At 48.9% G+C, this 19,883-nt stretch overlaps 1 protein-coding gene across 6 annotated transcripts; it reads right to left on the reverse strand.

Annotated features, from left to right (window-relative positions):
- Window positions 1-771: 771 nt before the first annotated feature.
- Window positions 772-18,428, reverse strand: LOC114211644 (GTPase IMAP family member 8). Of its 6 annotated transcripts, none has more exons than XM_028106230.2 (5): window positions 18,252-18,428; window positions 11,771-12,425; window positions 8,317-8,362; window positions 5,166-5,792; window positions 772-3,218 (listed from the first exon to the last, which is right to left on the reverse strand). In XM_028106230.2, exons 1-5 carry the CDS (start codon window positions 18,305-18,307, stop codon window positions 2,530-2,532), a joined length of 2,073 nt encoding a protein of 690 aa, XP_027962031.2. In that variant the 5' UTR covers window positions 18,308-18,428; the 3' UTR covers window positions 772-2,529. The 6 variants fall into 6 exon arrangements, with proteins under 6 accessions (XP_027962031.2, XP_027962030.2, XP_027962032.2 ...); XM_028106229.2 differs by having other exon boundaries at window positions 11,771-12,428; XM_028106231.2 differs by having other exon boundaries at window positions 11,771-12,428; window positions 18,273-18,427.
- Between the last annotated feature and the right edge of the window lie 1,455 nt (window positions 18,429-19,883).

Consider the following 19,883-nt stretch of genomic DNA (forward strand, 5'->3'; position numbering starts at 1 on the left):
CAAGGGCTGAGCACTGAGGAGCCGCCAGCATCCACCTAACGCAGGATATCGTTGCTATGCATCCGTCTTTGCCCTAGAACTCCCTATTCAGACGGTGCCGACTTGTCAAGGGCGCTACTCTCCCCACCCAGGCAGCACCTCCCCCCTTCCCTTTGGCAAGTGTCAGATCTGCATCGCAGTGTGAAAGCTCTCTCAGCCCGATTCTGCTTCCTCTTTAGTCTTAAATAGCCATTACTTCGCCCCCTGCCCCTGGGAAACCTCTTGCACTCCTAGCTCCCAGCCTGTGCCCCTTGGGGGACCTGACATAGCAGTGTTGTCCTGCCCTTCAAGCATGGTCCTAAAGGAAAGTGGAGATGGATGTTAGGTCCTACCTGGGAGAAAATGTCACATGGCTTAGCCCACACATCCCCCACCTCATGCAGCTCCCAATGCCACCTGCTCAACCATGGGTAGCACACTGGGCTTTGTGCCTACCTTCCAACAGAAGGGAAGCTCTGGGAAGAGGCACAAAATGCCTTCTAGACTTTATTCCTCCCACGGTCCTGGTTCTAATTTATTTGTCCTTGCCACAGTGAAATGCCCGGAGTGGGGGATTCCTGAGCTGGCAGAGGCCCAGTAAAGAAGTGGCTGTCACCCACTCTGAAGGTCTTCATGCCCCAAAGATCCAAAAACCTCACCAGAGTCAGCGTGTCTATAAACATCTGCATGGCCTCTCCATGGAGGAGGGCTCTTCCCCCCAAGTCAGAAAAATAGCAATCAGGAGGACCTGAGTTTATAAAATAATTCACCTTTATTACTTCATTCAACCCAATATATTTATACACCCCTTATCCAGAATTTGTCATATTTAGGGTTATGGAGAGTACAACAGTATTAATGGTGACAGTCCATGCTCTGATAAATGGGTTAAACTTGAAGGCAATGGAAAATTTGGTTTTTTTTAAGATTGTATTTATTTATTTGAGAGAGAGAGAATGAGAGATAGAGAGCACGAGAGGGGGGAGGGTCAGAGGGAGAAGCAGACTCCCTGCTGAGCAGGGAGCCCGATGCGGGACTCGATCCCGGGACTCCAGGATCATGACCTGAGCCGAAGGCAGTCGCTCAACCAACTGAGCCACCCAGGCGCCCCGGCAATGGATAATTTGAAAAGACAAAAGCAGATGACATAGATCCTGCCCTCAAAGCATACACAAAATGGTTAACAGTGATAACATCTGACCGCACCTACCTGGGAGAAGACTCCATAATTCTCGCCTCGTATATCGCCCACACCAGGCAGCCCTCAATACCATCTGCTCGGCCTTGGCAGAAACCACCACACCTGGACCCGAGAAGTGACCATAAGCGTGGAGGCCACACCAGCCTCGGACTGCTTCCCCTTGGACTTCCTGACTTGAGACACAATAAGCTCTTAGTGTGTTCAAGACATTATTACTTGAGTTCTATGAGCGTTACCCTAATTTCTAACTCTCAGGGATTAAAAAAAGAGAAAAGTGCAAAGCAGTTTTCTTTTTTAAAAATTTTGTGTATCTATTTATTTAAATTCAATTAATTAACATTTAATGTATTATTTGTCTCAGGGGGTACAGGTCATTGATTCATCAGTCTCATATAAGACCCAGTGCTCGGTACAACACATACCCTCCCCAGTGTCCATTACCCAGTGCAAAGGAGTTTTCGATAAACTTTTCTAGAGGTGATCGAGACTTCTACTTAGAATTCTGGAACTTTGCAAAATTGGCTAATCACCAATTAGCCAATTGGTAAGCACCAATTGGCTAATTGGCAATTTCACCATGTGTCTGATTTTTGTTCTACTCTATTTCACTGCGATGGTTAGCAATAAAGTCTTTTCAAACCTCCCAGACTCATGTTCATTTCCTAAGGGACAAGAAAGAAGAGTAGACTGGGTCGCACTTTCTATTCAGCCTTGGAATAGCCACCCTGTAAGGAAAGGAACATGCTGGCCCCGAGTCCTATCCCAGTGGTGCCAAGGCAGCCCCGAGGAGGGCGGGGGGAGCGGGGGGCGGGCAGCAGGCCAGGCAAGCAGCCCGGGGCACGTGGCGACCCACGTGAGTCCGGCTTCTCCGTTCTGCCATGCCAGGAGTTGGCGGGACACTGCTCACTGCTCTGCTCTCATGGATCTGGATCCCCTGATCCTTGGGTAGGTCTCTGTATTTGACCGCAGGCTGGCCTTGGCCTTGGTCGCGGTGTCTGTCCTGATGCCACTCTACATACACAGGCATGGTGATTCATGTGACTTAGTTCTGGCCCCCAAAACCACCCAAGCTCTGAAGCCTCTTTCCAGATTTCCCCACCTAATTTCTTCCTTCTCCTTTAGAATCAATCCCCTGCCCCAGCCTGATGATTCATTTACCCACAAAAAGCTACCGCAGCACAGGCTGAGCTGCACGCACCTGCCAAGCCCTCAGCGTGCTGGAGCCCCCTCCCATCCCAGAAATCCTACCACACCCCGTTCCCAAGTGAGGGTGTCTCTACCTTAGAGAGATCCCCAGGCACGTCAGCTGCCTATAATAAAGTGTCTTTTAAATGCCTCAGCAATTTTCTGGGCTTGGACTTTTCCTGGGCATTTTTAATGATTTTGCTGACTTTCTCCCATTCGTGGGGGTATCCCTGCCCTCCGTGGCTCTTTATCAGCTCATTAGCCATTTTCAGAAGCTCTACTGCCTGGTTTTCCCTGGCTTGGCCCGTTTCTCTGTTATTAAAAGCACAGACTCGCCCCCCACACTTGTTAATGATGTTCTTAAGAGTGTTGTTATCTGTGTTCTGGACATAGTCTCTAAGGTCCCCTGACTCGAGGTCCTCCTTCCGAGTGAATAGCACGATTGTGTACTGCAAAACTTCCTCTCCGAAGATGCTCTCCAAGTCCTTCACTGCCCTTTTGTCCTCCTGAGTGAACCGTCCCAGCTGGAACACCAGAACCAGAACCTTGTTCCCTTCCTCACAGCAGGACAAACAGCGTCTGACCTCCTCCTCCAGAGGGAACCGACGCCCCTCGGCACTGGTCATCAGGCAGAGCGAGGGCGTGTCCACAACCACCACCTGCAGCCTGCCCCACATCCTCTTGCTGCTCTGGCACGTCTGGGTGACCGGCTGCGCTTGGAACTGAGAGCAGAAGTCGAGGTTCCCGAGAATGGTGTTTCCGGTGGCGCTCTTCCCAGTGCCGCTGCTCCCCACCAGGACAATGCTCAGGGCATCTGTCGAAAGGAAAGCAGGAAAGATTGGTGGCCACGGGCTGATCTGGGCGCAGCTTTCAAAGTGCGGCCAGATGTCACGGCAGAAGATGCTCAGAGAGTACCCCGGCCACCCTCTCACCTGGCAGTTCTATCCCCAAGCACGGTTCCAGGCACTCGCTCTGAGAACCAGAAGCATGACTTGGACCACCATCTCTGCCCCGCACTCATCCATGACATGGCACTGTTCCTATCTCTGAATTCACTCCCTCCTTCTAGTAACTTCCCTGACTCCCTGGCACCCTGTGAGTGCTGGTGGCTTTATTACCCATCACCCGCTCAGCTGCATCCAGCCCCCACATCTCATCCCTTGGTCTTCGGTACCTGCTGCAACGATGTCTTCCTATTGCTAGCTAATGCTAACTGCAGCAAAATCTCCTTGATGGTTTTGAAAAATTATTCCACAGAATTGACTTTTCATGAAAAAGCAACTACATATATCATTGACAGATTCCTAGTTCCTTCATTTGGATCACCAAAAATTCATTTCTCATTAAAACCACATTAAACTGAGTTGTGTCTTTCATTGATGAGTCAAAAGGCACCTCGTGGTTATAAGAATGAATGTGCACTCACACTGTTTTTTGTAGTGATGATGGAGAACAGATGTCCCTAAAAATGGAATGACAGATGCTAGCGACCTTGCAATGGGTGTTGGGGGGGGCTCCTTATGACTCTGCACTTGTACTGTGGTCTTTCTCTTCCATGCTGGCCTTTTCACAATTCTCTCAATTATACATTCTTTGCCAAGTTACCCATATCCACCTTAAAAGAGAGAGGGAGGAAAGCCTACCTTGTGCTCTTCCTTCCAGGGGAAATTATTGGATTGCTTATCCTGAACTCCCAATCTCATGGTTATGCTTAAAGATTCATCTTCCAATAGTCCCATATTTGTCATGGATGTCAGTCCCTGCTTCCACACCCTCAGAGGGGTAGTTCTCAAGAACCTCTGTGATCTGGTCTATAATACCCATCCCACATCGAGTAGAGGCATGAACCCTCCATTTCCATCATGGCCACTCCGTTGGCGGTAGGCTTAGTCCCACCTCCTTGCTTCCGATTGCTGGAGTATTCTCTGCCACGTCTTCCAGCTTTCTGCCGGCCACCCAAACCCTGCCCATTCTCCAAAGCCCATTTCAAATTGGGCTTTCCCCACATCAGCCTCTCCTGACCTTCCTGCATGTCTATACCTCTTGAGGAGGCCCCCCCCAGCACCTGGCCCTCTGGGCTGACAATGAGAGGGCTCGTAAACAGATACACTCCTTTGAGTCCATGTTCTTCTCAAGGGAGGGCATTTGAAGTGAAGACGAAGGGGTGAGTCACGCTGCCCTGGAAGAATCTCAGCTCAGGGCAATAGAGCGTGTAGCCCCGAGGGCATGGGGACTTCCGCTAAAGCCGTGGGTAGTGTGACTGGGCTAAGAAACCCATCTAGTGCCATGTGAGGATTCAGGCTCCCAGTCCTCATCCTCCTCTCTTCAAAATGGCCTCCCCTCTCCAAAGAGAGAATCGTAAAGAACCAAGAAGTCAAGAGAGGGAGAGAGAGGGAGGGAGTGTCAGAGCGGGCTAAAGAGACAGAGATGAAACCAACGGTCCAGAACTATCTATCTCATCACCAGCACTGAGTCTTGAGCCCTGGGCGACAGACACACAGTGGGGAAAAGAAGAGATTGGAAAAAGCTCATTTCCTTCCCTCAAGACCTTCACCATCCAGTTGGAGAGAGGGGAGAAGGGTCAGGAGAGAATTAAAGACAGCTATGTGCATGGAAAGGCACATAACTTCAGTAACCTTGGAGAAAGAGCAAAGTTAGTCAGTAGACTGGACCCATCCTTTCTATGTCCTCTCCCCACCTCTCGTATCTGTCATATCTAGCTTCTGAAAGCATCTCGAAAATGTTTTTAGACACCGTGTACCTTCCCCTCTGAAGCTGCAGGGCTTGCCCCCATTCTGCTGCACCATGCTCTCAACTGTTTCCAGGAGCTTGTCCACCTGATGCTCTTCTTCTTCCCCAGTCACTCGGTAGTTGAAGACGCAGAACCGGTCTTTGCACGCCTTGATGAGCTTGTAGAGAGCTTTATTTCTGTTTTTCAGGAACATCTCCACATCCTGATCCCCTAGGTCTTCTTTCCTGGTGAGGAGAATGACCAGGTACTGCACGAATTTGTCTCCAAAACTGCCCCGGATGGTGTCCAGTACCGCCTCATCTTTCTCGGCGAAGGAGCCCAGCGGCGTCACCAGCAGGAAGGCGTGGGGGCGCCCAAAGTAATGTCTCTGGAGCTCTGCTCTAATGTCCTTTGAAGACGAGATGTCTGGAGTATCGAGGATCACAACTTTCTTCTCTCTCCACATTCTGCTTCCAGACACAAACCTCTGGGTGACTGACTCTTCGCTGAATTTGGTCTCAAACTGTCGCTTCCCCAGAAGGTGGTTCCCGGCTGTACTCTTCCCAGCTCCGCGCTTGCCCACAAGCAAGACCTTCAGTTTGGACGGCCCAGGTTCCGGCTTGCATCCTGGGGCCTGAAGCGCCTTCTCCTCTTGCCCTGGGGGGCACAAAAGAGCAGAGTCAGAGTCTCTTCTGGAAGCTGAATGCAGAGATGTGGACAGGTCCTATGCTTTCTCATTCTTGTCAGTTTTTACAGAGAATGCCCATTAGTGTTCTGAGCAGCAGGACTCCAGACCCAGTCAGAAGCTACCTCCCCGACTAAAAGCCACAAAAGCGGCCATGAATAAGTGAAGAGAGATGTAAAACGCTCCAGATTTCCCAGGAGCGTGAAAATGTTAAACTGGGCCTTTAGTGTTCTTGGTCCTTAGAGTTCCTTTCATTTTGCTACCAAAGGTAAGTGCCTGGGCTGTGAAGTCCATGGGCTAAAGCAGGACAAGGGAGAATCTCAGTTAAAATGCCCCTTCGAAAAAAATAAATGAATAAAATAAAATAAAATGCCCCTTGGTAGTATATTTATAAAATGTTATAAAAATGTTATACTGGGCGCCTGGGTGGCTCATATGGTTAAGCGTCTGCCTTCGGCTCAGGTCGTGATCCCGGGGTCCTGGGATCGAGTCCTGCATCGGGCTCTCTGCTCCTTGGGAGCCTGCTTCTCCCTCTGCTTCTCTCTCTCTCTCTCTCTCTCTCCCTCTCTCTCTGTCCTCCTCTGTCTCTCATGAATAAATAAATAAAATCTTTAAAAAAATGTTATACTACTCAGCAATCAAAAAAAAAAAGAATGAATGGATAAATGAACTATTGATATGCAACATGCAGGGATCTTCAAAACATGCTAAATGAAAGAAGCCAGACACAAAACCACACGCTATCGGGTCCCGCTCTATGAAGTTCAAGAACAGACAAAATTAGTCTATGTTCCCAGAAGTCTGGATTCAGTTCCCTTTGGGGAGACCCAGCAGAAACTTGTGAGGTGATGGAAATGCTCCAGATCTTTATCTCCATGGTGGTCACATATATGCAGATATGTAAAAAGTCATTGAGCTAATACACTTAAGATTTGTGCTTTTTACTCTATGTTAATTGTACCGCAATAAATGGCTGTAGAAACCTGTGCCACAAAACTATCTCTGCCCTCATGCCCTGCCCCCACCACTTCTCCTCAATCCGAGGTCAGCACCAGACCTACAGGCTGAGCAAATGGCAGAGTCAGCCACTCCAGGGAATATTCAGAGTCTGAGGCATCCTGGGCGCTATGAGCCACAGGTCTGGGAGGTGGTGTCTGAGCCGCAGGTCTGGGAGATGGAATGAACATCCTTTAAAGAAAGCCACTGAAACGGGGCGCCTGGGTGGCTCAGTTGGTTAAGCGACTGCCTTCGGCTCAGGTCATGGTCCTGGAGTCCCGGGATCGAGTCCCGCATCGGGCTCCCTGCTCCGTGGGGAGTCTGCTTCTCCCTCTGACCCACCCCACTCTCATGCTCTCTCTCTTTCTCTCTCTCATTCTCTCTAATAAATAAAATCTTTAAAAAAAAAAAAAAGCCACTGAAACACCAGTGACGGCGTGTCCTCCTTATGTTGTCTTCGATAGCTCCAACTTTCCCCCAAATCACCTCATACAAGTCTGCATCCTATCAAAAGTCCCTTCCAATGCCCTCATTCTGAGATACCCCATGGCTCCTCATGGCATGCTATTTCCTCAGGGCCACGAGGATCATGTGGGGACATAACAGGAAAGTTCCTGGAGGTCTTGACTAAAGGACATCAACAGAATTTTAAATCCCTACTTCTGCCTGGGTTCACATATTTCGGGCTAAGTTTATTCATCTGTAAATGAGAATAATGATAATACCACCCTCTTCATAGGGCTGTTAAGAGGAATATATGTGTATGGTTATTATGAGAATTATGTTATATGCGGGAAAGATTGAATTATTTATATTTTTTACAGTACGTAATGGTAATTGTGATTATTATCACTAAAATTAAACTAACAATAACTATTATCATTATTATTTGGGGGAGTTCTATGAGGACAGAGAACTCATATATCTTATTCACTGCTGAATATTCAGTTCTTGCACAGAGCTGGTCCAGAAATAACCTGAAAGTCCATCAGTAAAGGGATGGTTGAATTAGTCATGTACGCCCTTACTGTGGACAAAATTGCACCTACCAAACAGAATGAGGTGGATCTATATGAACTGACTTGTGCAGTGTGCAGGATGTATCATTAATGGCAATCATCACACAGATCCTGACCTCCACCACTGAATACTACAAATGAGTGTTATCCATGAAGGTGATTACTGCTTTCCCCGGGGGAGTCAACATTGTATAGTCCTGGATCCAGGGCCAGAAAGACAAGGCTGAGTCGGGAAAGAAGCCACAAAGAGCAAGCCCACCTCCATAACATTTCAGGGAAGACCCGGGACACCCACGCCATGTCCAGAACCTACTCCCAAGTGTTAGGAGTTCCCTGGGGGATAGGCTGTGGACACCAACCTGAGCTAGGCCTCCAGAGTACATCTTTGTTCCTACTTACCTAATTTCTCCACTTCATTTTGACGCATGATGCATTCAAAAGGATACAGATGTAAGCCTAGCATTTTTAAGGATCATCTTACCATGCGGCTTGTCCTCCTTCTGAGACGTGGCTTCATTCACACAATACTAGAAAATGAAGGTGAAAATGATGCACAGGGACCTAATATTTCATCTTTTTGCAAAGTAAAGAAATGGAGATACAAGTATATAATTCAGAGTAATTTGATGAGGAGGCTGTGGTCAGATCAAGGCCGTGGTCGTGGTCATGTTCCTTGTTGGCTCCTGTAGACTCATCCACAATGACAGTAGATCTTGAGACCCCACTGCTGTCACCACAACAGGCTTCCCAGAAGTATGAAGATGGGTCTTGTTCTTGCTCAGAGGAGCCCCACAAATGCCATCTAACCAAGGCATGGAGCCTGAAGCTCCAACTTTCCTTTTCCCCAGTCCCCAGTAGTAATGGCAATTCCTTTCAAAGTCTTCCAGAGTTTCTGCTGTTCCTGGAGAAAATCCAGAGCCTTAAGAAGAGCTACTGGACTTCCTGGAAGAAGAAACTATAGCCCACTGATGTCTGGATGTTCATCTGAGGGACCGGGGGAAGGGAGGAGATTGGGTGTGAAGCTCCCACACATCTCTGGTGTCTTCTGCCTACACTGCACCCCCAGGATAGAGATAAAGCCTCTCCTGACATAAGAACCAGGGAAATTTGGAACTTTCCCCATCCAGGTGGGCAAGTGGAGCCAAACACACAATTGGTATTCCTTTCCCCTGCCTGGCAAAGCAGACTCGCTCCCAAAATTTAAATTGTCATGGAATCAAAAGAGGAGGTAAAAACGATACACAATGCTGATGAATCTGCTATTCCTAGAAGCTTCCAATACTTTATTGTAACCATGCCATCCAAGGAAATTTTCCCTCTGCTTTCTTACCTGGCCGTACCCCAAGCTGTGGATCCCTTCCACGATTCCTCTCCCTGGATCCTCTCCTCGCAGCTCTGACCATCAGACTTCTTTCATCTTACCTGGCACAACTCAAATTCTCTCATGTGTTTTAAATGCCAAGCGTTGTTACAATGCAAATGTGTACGATCTAAAAATTAATAGTTTTAAAATTTCTAACTCACTGTAAAAGGAGCAGCTGCTAATTAACATACATCCTTCTGTGTTTTTCTAAGTTTATACGCATACACTCAAGCATATACGAACACACAGGGAGACTTGCTAGGCATCTTGTTCTGCAATCTGCTTCATAATATGTCCTGTACAGCTGTACAAGTCGGTGTGCGTAGATCAATACCGTTTTTTTAGGAGATGCTATTTGCTCCACAGCATGGACATGGAACATCCTGTACTAATGTAATGACTATCAGGTTATTTCTGGCTTTACTATTTCAAAAGATGCCATGATAAATACCCTTATACATCCATCTTTATATATGTGAATGTTTTTATTTCCGGGTAATAGCCCTAAAAGTGGGTCAGTCTCTGGGTTGTTAAAGTCCTTAATGTCTCCATAACTTATGTGACCCTTATACACATCCATAACAATACTAATAACAATACTAACGGCAGCTGATAATCACCAAATGCTTACATCTCAAGTATTAGCAAATAACTTTGTAAGCATTTATTTCATTGACTCCTCACAGAAATCTCTGAGATACGTATTATTATCTCTGTTTTACGGATGACAAAAATAAGATCCTGGGTCAAGGAAATGGATATGAGTTCCGTCTCTCGGGGAGTCTGTGGGGAGGCAACCACCGCAAGTATATTCACAGCAATCACTTGACTCGTGGTGGCCACGCGAGGAGCGCCAAAATGGAAGGAGGGGCCGGCGGGGAAGACCCTCTGAGGAAGTGAGCTCACGCTGAGCCAGATGGATACACAAAAGCAGACATGGTACGGGGTCGGATGGGAGAGGGGAAGTGTCCAGGGGAACCAAATCACAGGTTGGAAGCTCCAGAGTGGACGTGAAAGCAAGTCAAGGACCACAGGGAAGGCTAGTGAGACCAACACATGAAGAGCAAGTTAGAGGGTGAGGGACCAGCTCAGATCAGGGATTTTGAACTTGATCCGAAGATCAGCGGAGAATCACTGCAGCATTTTAAACAAGAGGGTGTCGTGTTTAGGGTACATTGCAGAGAGCTCATCTTGGGCCCGGATCCTCTCTGCAGACATCCCTGCTCCAGACAGCCGTCAAGAGAGAGACAGCTGGTTATAAAGGAGAGAGAGGGAGGGCAGACCTAGGAGATAAGAGAGTGACAAGTTCTCTCGCGCCTCAAGGTCTTCACCTGTAGAAGATGAGTACACAGAGTGCTTGTGAAGACTTCATCCGTTCATGTGTCTGGGACTCAGTAGGTACTCATTTCCATCCTGTTTGGGCTTAATGCTCATCAGTTCTCAGAGTTTCACTCCGACCGACACCACCCCCTACGCTGGATGTTTGCTTGCTTTACCTCTGCTGGCACTTGCGTTAAGAATCCTCTGTTCCAACATTCACTTACTTACGCTGCATCTGGAACTGTTTGTGTCTTATGCATGAGTCACTCAAACCGAAGTGTACGCTCCTCAAAGGCAAATGCCTGAATTTTTGTATCTTCCTTAGCTACAAATACACTTTCTATTCAGGTTTAGAAATTAAATAAAATATCACTCTGGCTGTTGTGTATGAAACGGATTGAGGGGTAAGGCACAAGAATGAACAGGGGGGGAAGGTTGTTCGTAAGACAGGACAGGCAAGAACCGAGGCTGGCTTGGACCGGATTGGGGGGGGCAGCAGAGATGGAGAGAAGTGGGAGGGTTCCAGGCACCGTGACCACACCAGACTTTATGGCTTCTCAGATAACAGCTGCCAACTAGTAGGTGGCAGAAAAGCTGAACTCTGGGTTTAGTTTCGAAGAGCATGGTGAGCAGCACGACCATGTACCCAGCTGAAAGGAAAACGGAAGTCTTAAAGATTTCAGAGGGAAAACCAAAAGTCTGACATATGAAGTCTGAGATCCTATACGGGAGCCAAGTGCAGATGTCAAATAGCAGTCAGATAAGGGAATAGGATTCAGAGGAGAGGCCTGGACTGGAGGAATGAATCTGGAAACCGTTAGCGATCGACAGAGCTCAAAGCTGGAAGGCAGAGTTGAGGAAAGCCTAGAAGACGCCAGTGTTCAGAGGCCATGCAAGGAGAGCTCGGGAATCTCTGGAGTAGCCAGAAAGGGCAGGAGGAAGAAAACAAAAACAGTGCAGTTGTATTGAAGCCAAGGGAAGAGAGGGTCCATTTGTGTGTCCAATACTGTGAGGGATATAGTCAGGTAAGGACTTAAACGTATCCATTAATTTGGTAATAAAGTCCAAAGGTCAAAGGCTAATACTCAAACCACCCTACCGTGTGGTGCCTCATCTTTGCAAATCGTGGTTAAATATCTCCTTAAACAAAGCCTGTGGTCCATCACACAACACCACACCTCCCTTATCTGTGCCCATCGTCCACCACGAGCTCTAGCAAGAAAGATCCTTGCAGAACTTAAGAATGTCTTACCAGGAATCCGCTGCCTTCATTTCTGAAGTTCACAATATATGGTCCTCCATTTTCATCCACCAAATTCTGGACTTGGCAGAGGAGCCCCTTCACCTGATGGGCCCGCTCCTCCTCGCTTGCCTTGTTGTTCAGAGCGCAGTATCGGCCTCCATAGTTTTCAACCAGCTCGGTGAGGCACTCCTCCCCTTCGATGTAATCTTGCAGAGAGACATCCTCCAAGTCATCCTCCCGAGTGAAGACAATAATGATATACCTCTTGGCTTCGGCTCCAAACAACTCATGGATGCCCCTGACTGCCTCTTTGTCCTCCACCTTATAATGGCCAATGGGAATGACCAGCAGCAGGGCGTGGAGGCTGGGCGCAGAGAGCTCCAAGCAGTGTTCGATGTTGCGTCGCTTGTCTTCGGCACAAGACAGGGAGGAAAAAAGGTCGGGGGTGTCAATGACCACAACCTTCCGCTCTCCCGTGGCCCCGCTCATTCTCTCGCACCTTTTTGTCACCATCTGGCCACTACAGCTGGACACAAACACGGTTTTGCCCAGAATCGTGTTTCCTGTGGCACTTTTCCCCGCACCACTGCTCCCTAAGAGGAGAAGTCTCAGTTCCTGCATGGGGCAGCCGGGCTCCCTCTGCTGACATGGGCTCCCGTTGGTTCTGCTGGACAAAGAGCAACTCATTAGTGCGCCACTCATGAACAGTCCATAGAGGAACAGCAAGAAAATGCATTCTCTTTTTAGTTTCTCCCCAAGGATTGGGGCTACTGACGTCAACTCAGACTAGATGAGGATAAGAAATCCTGTTTCCCAGGATCCTCTCTGTGCTCTTGTCTCTGAAATAAATCCGTACTGGTGAGATGTCACACACTGCTGGTTGACTAAGCCAACAACCCCCTTCTGTCTATATTCATCCCCCACATACACACTGGAGGAAATGCAGACACTACCATAGACAGAATAATGCCCCTCCCCAAGATTCTCCCCGGAATCTGTGACTACATTATTTTACGTGGGAGAAGGGACTTTGCCAATGTGATTAAGGATGGTGAGATGAAGAGATAATCTTCGCTCATTCAGGTGGACCCAATACAATCGCACCGTAAGAGGTCCTGCCAAGACGAAGGCAGGAAAGTCAGAGCAAGAAAAAGGAGATGTGAGGACAGTAGCAGAGGTCAGAGAGTGAGAGAGATTTGAAAGTGCTACACTGTTGTCTTTGAACATGGTATAAGGGGCCACCAGTCAAGGGGACTGCAGGCAGCTTCTAGAAGCTGGAAAAGGCAAGGAAATGGGTTCTGCCACACAAGCTCCGGAAGGATGCCGCCCAGCACCTTGATTTTAGGACTTCTGACCTCCAGAACTGTAAAATAATAACTTGGTGGGCTTTTAGCAACTAATTGTGTGGCAACTTGGTACAGCAGCAACAGAAACTAATACACTCTTTCTCCCAGCTTCCTTTCAACTGGGAGTGGCCACGTGACCCAGTTCTACATGATGACAGTTGAGGGAATATTTCCTTGGGCTTTCTTCTTATTTGGAATTTAAATGTGATATCTGGGGGCACCTGGGTGGCTCAGTCGGTTAAGTGTCTGCCTTCAGCTCAGATCACAATCCCAGGGTCCTGAGATCAAGCCCCACTTCAGGCTCCCTGCTCAGTGGAGAGCCAGCTTCTCCCTCTCCCTCTGCCCCTCCCCCCACTTGTGCTTCCTCTCTCGCTCTCTATCTCAAATAAATAAATAAAATCTTTAAAAAAAATAAATATGATATCTGGAATCACAGCAGATATCAGAAGGCAATGAGGTAACCAACAAGAGAACAGAATCTCAGTGTGTGCCATCACACTGAAGGATTGCAGAGCAGAGAGATAAAAGAATCCCTGATGACATCACTGAGCTGCCAAAACACCCTTGAGATCACCTTTTTTTTTTTTTTTAAGATTTACTTATTTATTTGACAGAGAGAGAGAGAGCCAGAGAGCACAAGTGGGGGGAATGGTAGAGGTAGAGTTAGAAGCAAGTTCCCTGTCAAGCAAGGAGCCCAATGTGAGGCTCAATCCCAGGACTCCGAGATCATGACCCGAGCCGAAGGCAGACGCCTAACCGACTGAGCCACCCAGGCGCCCCGAGATCACCGTTTTGTTAAATAAACATCTGGTATTCTAAAGATCTAGCTGTTGCTACTCAAAGCGTGGTTCACAGGCCAGTAATTGAGACCATGTCAGAAATGCAGAATCTCAAGTCTCCACCCAAACTTCCTGAATCAGAATCTGTAACTGAACAAGTTCCAGGTGCTTCTCACGAACACTCAAGTTTGAGAAGCACTGGTGTAAGCCACCATTAGTCCGAGATCAGCATTCCCAACTGAATCAGGATCCACTTGAAGAGCCGAGTTTCCCAGCACCATTTCTTGAAGAGTCCATCCTTTTCCAAATGATTCTGTCAGATACCATGGGCCCTAATTTCCTCAAGTCTATGCCTAGGTTGTCTGTTCTGTCCATTAGATGCTCGCTCAGTCTATTCCTGAACCAGAAAATCTTATTTACTAAGACCAAAATGACTTAATATTATTCTACTTAAAATATAACTTTAAGTCTTCATTACATGATCAATCGGGTAGGTCCCAAGACCTTGCTATTGTTCAAAATTGTCACACTCTTCTTGGTTTTTTTGATCTCCTGTAGGACTTTGAAAATCAGTTGTCTTTGTCTTTAGGAAATCCCTGTTGAAAGCTAGAATGCCATTGCATCGAATGTGTGGCTTAGTTTTAGAACTGACATTTTCAGAGCATTGTGGTCCTCCCCACTCTTTCTGTTGGTCAGCTTTAAACATGTTCTAATTTCAACCATTATTTTTTCTTGATCCATAAATTAGGAGAAGAGATTATCAAATTTAAAAATGTATTGGGAGACTTGCTATCTTTTTATTTATTTCTAATATTATTACTCTCTGGTCAGAGAACAACATCTGTATAAAATATTTCTCACTGGTTGAGATTTACTTTTTAGCCCAGTAAAATTTTTGTAAATGTTTCATGTGGGCTTAAAAAGAATGCATAATCTGCAATTGGGGGTGCCTTTCCCAATCAGGGACCCCACCTCAATTCTACCACCTAGGCTCCAGGTATCCAGAAGGTCCAACATGCCCATCTCTGCACCACTCTCCTGTCTGTCTGGAAAACTCCTCCCCATTCTTTCCCACTTAGCTGAAGTGTCCCCTCCATGTCAAGCCTTTTGTGATTCTTCCAAATTGGACTGATCATGAGTTCTTTTCCGGACTTCTGCAAAACCACCATCACTGGACCCCTGCTTCCACCCTTCTAGAGCCTACTGCCTATCAACAGCCAGTGTGCTCCTACCAAAACAAGAGACAGATAATGTCCTTCATCAGTCCGAAATCCCCCAATGGCTCCCCACTGACTTGAAGTAACAGGCAAAGCCTTTGCAGTGGTCGACAAGACCCTACCCCATCTGGGCTCTAGCTGCCTCTCCAATCTCATTCCCCAACCCCCTCCACCTTGCTTTGTCTGCTTTAGTCACATCAGCCTCCCTGCTGTTCCCCAAACAGGCAACCTTGGGGCTCTGTGCCGGTTGTTCATCTGAGCTAGAACATTCTTCCCCCAGACTTGTGCAAGGCAGCTTCCCTTCTTTTTTTTTTTTAAGATTTTATTTATTTGTGAGAAAGAGAATGAGAGACAGAGAGCATGAGAGGGAGGAGGGTCAGAGGGAGAAGCAGACTCCCTGCCGAGCAGGGAGCCAGACACGGGACTCGATCCCGGGACTCCAGGATCATGACCTGAGCCGAAGGCAGTCGCTCAACCAACTGAGCCACCCAGGCGCCCGGCAGCTTCCCTTCTTTTAGGTCTTTACTGTAGTGTCCCTGTGGTGCAGAAGGCCTTCTGCAGTCAACCTATAATTAAGAGCAACCCTCCCTGCTGCATCCCACCAGCACTCCATGCCCCCTCCCACCCTGCTCTATTTTTCTCCCCAGCAACCGCAGCAACCACCTTTCACACGGTGCATTGACTTGCTTATTGCCTTCTTTTTTGTCTCCCCACCACTGAAAGGTAAGTCCCTCGAGAAGGAGGACTTGCCCTGGTTTGTCCACCACCGCATCTACAGCTTAGAGAGAAGGCATTCGCTGCTAAGTACCTGCTTGTGACTGAGCGGATGGCTATGGACTTGAAGAACAAAGATGAGCCGCTGGAGGAACCGAAGAGTGGGACAGGAGAGCCCTGCGGCTGGGAGAAGCCAGGGAAGACAGTGCACAGACTCCTCCCCCCAGGACCCCCCCCACACACACAAATGCAGTGGACTGAGTGAGGTGCAGAGAAGCTCATCGGGCCACAGATGGGCTGTTCTCTGGATCTGCATCTCTGGATCTCCACAGGATGCAGGAGGCAAAGCCGCCTCGCCTGGAACACACACCTCAGAGCTGTCATGCCAAGGAGAAACAGGCTTTTTGGTAGATGAGGTCCAGTCACTGTTGGGACACTTCTAAGAGTACCTTTGTACCACGACACACCCCTGAATGAAGAGACCCTCTCCCCAACTCTCCATCCCCCTTAGTCTCCTTGGTTTTGCTCATGATGCTGTTACTATCTGATAGTATTTACTGTCTAGCTTCTATGTTCTCTTTTCTCTCTTCCGCTCTTAGTATGAAACTCCATAAGCACAGAGACCACGCCTGTCTTGTTCTGTGTCCCGAGGTCCTAATACTGTGCCTGGCAGGTAGCATATGCTCCCTAAGTGGTGTTAAATGAATGATCATGGGGGAGAGGGGTGACGAAAGGAGGAAAAACAGTTTTTAGAAATGAAGAGGGAGATAGGAGTGATGTCACTTTTTTCTTCATTTTCATTCTGTTTTATTAGGTATTTATTTTATTTTTTATTATTATGTTCAATTAGCCAACATCTAGTACATCATTAGTTTTTGATGTAGTCATGTCACTTTGAATAATAAAAGAGAAGTAACTTGGGGGCGCCAAGGTGGCTCAGTCCATTAATAATGCCTCTACCTTTGGCTGAGGTCATGATCCCAGGGTCCTGGGATGGAGCCCCAAGTTAGGCTCCCTGCTTTGCAGGGGGACTGCTTCTCCCTTTCCCTCTGCCTGCAGCTCCCCTTGCTTTTGCTCTCTCTCTCTCTCTCTCTCTCTCTCTCTCTGCCAAATAAATAAAATCTTAAAAAACAAAAAAGAGAAGAAACTTTATATTGTATCCAAGCCAGTGAAGTGGTATGTTTTGCCCATCAATTTTTTTTAAGTTAAAAAAAAAGAAGACACTAATGGGTAAATAGCTGAAGGAGCAGACACCTCCAGCAGGTCTGAAGAAGAAAAGAATTTATTTCCCACCTCAGCTCCACTGTTTTACATGATTGTCCATCACAGTGACTAAATTAGTCTTTGCTAAATTCCCAGCCAGGCGGCCATCAGGACCCACCCACCTCCATGTGGACAGTTGCCAACCTGTGGCATTTTCTCCCTAGCATACAGAAACACTTTTAAGGAGGGTGTCCTGGGTGGCTCAGTTGGTTAAGCAACTGCCTTTGGCTCAGGTCATGATCCTGGAGTCCCAGGATCGAGTCCTGCATTGGGCTCCCTGCTCGGCGAGGGGTCTGCTTCTCCCTCTAACCCTTCCCGCTCTCATGCACTCTCTCTCTCATTCTCACTCTCTCAAAATAAATAAATAAATCTTTAAAAAAACACACACACACACACTTTTAAGGACAAAAAGGAGCCAAAACACCCCCCTCCCTCACTCTCTCCTTTACCCACACGCCCCTCGGAAAACCTCCCAGACGGCTCTGGAGACCCCAGCAAGTTAACGGAGACGAAAAAAGACAACTTTCTCTCCAAAACTTCAGTTGAGACCCTCCAGCAGCCTGCACTTCTCAGGATATAGCCCAAGGGGGCCGTGGCTTCAGCCATCCAAGCAAACTCCCAATGGTGTGGGGATCTGTCCCACATTAAGGGGCAGTTCACACCCACAGAAAAAGACGGCCAGAGAAGCTTCCAGAGCCCAACCCGGGGAGGACTCCGTCCCAGCCCGGCAAGTCAGTCATCAGGAGGAGGAGAAAGAGTTCAAAGGTGAGAGCCTAGGAGGCTTAAATATAGATAAACTCAGAGTCTTGTTTTTGGCAACCACTGGCACCTTCAGTGCTCAGTTAACGGGACCCAACAGTGCACGGGGAGGAAAATACTAGAAAAGTGAACGTGGAAGACCGGCGTCTGAGCTGCCAGCTTCGCAGAGCCTCCCGCGGCCTCCCTCCGGCCCAGATCGGGCCCTGCCATCGGCCCCCACGTGGGTTGCGGGCGCCCCGCGACGACGCCGTCCCCCTGGAAGGCCGCGACCCGCGCGCCAGCCCCGGAGACCCACTCCCCACCCCCCCAGGCCCGGCTTGAGCGGCTGGCTGCCCAGGAGCCCGAGGCCGCTGCCCGCCCTCCAGGGGACCCCCCCTGCCCGCCCTGGCCGCCACCTGCCGCCGCCTCGAACCTCGCGCCGGCGCGCACGCACCTCGATCCCGTCCCCGGGGGCGTCTCAGGCTCCATGGCTCCGGAGAAGTCGCTGAGGTCCCCGCGGGCAGTGTGGAGAGAAAGCAACGGCGAACCCGGCGCGGCAGGGGCGGGATCCTTCTGACAAACTGTACTTCCGAGCCGGAAGAAGTTGCTGGGCTGATGGGCAAACGGGACGCACACAGGCCGTCGGGTGGGTTGGGGGGTGGAGTTAGCACGGGTGCCGGGTTCGCGCGGCCGCCGACCCAAGGGCAGGCAAGTGGGGACGGGAGAGCGGAGGCTCGGTCTGGGGCTGCGGCGCCCGGGGTGGGGCCCAAGCCGAGCTTCGGGAGGGTCCGCCGAGAGGATCGTTGTGCAGGGGTCCCCGTCCCCGGGACGGGCGTCGTGGCGCCTGCAGAAGCTGAGCCAGGCCAGCGCGGGGACGGCGCCCAGCAGGCGGTTCTTCTCCAAGTGATCTCCACCGCCCTGGCTCCGAGACCCCTTCCCAAGACTGCGGAAACCGGGAAGCCGCTGTTTTCTTTCTCCCACCCCCACCTCCAACAATTCCTCACACCCCTCCAGGGGGACCCTCCAACCCGATCTGGGGAGCGCTCTGCTTCCCAGGCCAAGAGGTTCCTTCTTAGCGCTAGTAAGACATTTGAAATGCTAGAGCTTCCATGCTTTCCAATGGTTTATGAACGAAACCCTTTTTGTGAGCGCTAATAGTTTGGGAAAGCTCCCTGCTGCAGAAGGCAGTCGAACACTGAATAAAAAACTTACTTTATTATGGTTTTTTAAAAAGGCCAACGCAGGCATAACATTACATAAATTTACCATCTTAACTATTTTTAAGTGCACCGTTCAGGAGCCTCAAGTACATTCGTTGTTGTGCAAAGAGCTCCGGAACTTTCCCATCCTGCAGCAATGAAACTCTGTACCCGTTAACCCCTAATTCCCCTCCCCTTCGCCCAGCCCCTGGTAAGCACCTCTCTACTTTCTGTTTCTTTCTTTCTTTCTTTTAAGATTTGATTTATTTATTTGAGAGAGAGAGAGAGAGAGCTTGGTGGAGGGGCAGCGGGAAAGGGAGAAGCAGGCTCCCTGCTGAGCTGGGAGTCCCCCATGGGGCTCCATCCCCCAAGGGGCTCCGTCCGAGGACCCTGGGATCACAACCCTAGCCAAAGGCAGATGCTTAACCAGCTGAGCCACAAAGGCACCCCTCTACTTTCTGTTTCTATGACTCTGAGGGCTTTAAATACTTCATATGAGTGGAATCAGACAGTGTTTGCCCTTTTGTGACTAGGCTTATTCACTTAGCATAGGTCGTGTGTGTGTCCTGGAGGTTCATCCTTGTGACCACACTTTTAATGGGAATGAAGAAGCTGATGACCCATGGACTTGAGCTCACACTATCACACCAGGTTTGGTCTTTGAAATGTCTGAGATGGTGCTGAGAATTCCAGAGAGAGACCCGGGAGGGGGGGGGGGGACTGAGCAGGTTTTGAGGGGCTGCTCTGTCCTAGGGGGGTCCACCTCCCCTCTGGGCTGGTCTTCATGTTCCACCTCATTAGGAAGCCAAAGAAAACCTGGAGATACTGGCCCTGCCCACCAAGGACTCGGGTCTACACAGACTACA

The sequence above is a fragment of the Eumetopias jubatus genome, unplaced genomic scaffold (assembly GCF_037043125.1).
Source record: "Eumetopias jubatus isolate StellerSeaLion01/CBP00866 unplaced genomic scaffold, mEumJub1_p1.0 scaffold_14, whole genome shotgun sequence".
Taxonomy (NCBI): Eukaryota; Metazoa; Chordata; class Mammalia; order Carnivora; family Otariidae; genus Eumetopias; species Eumetopias jubatus.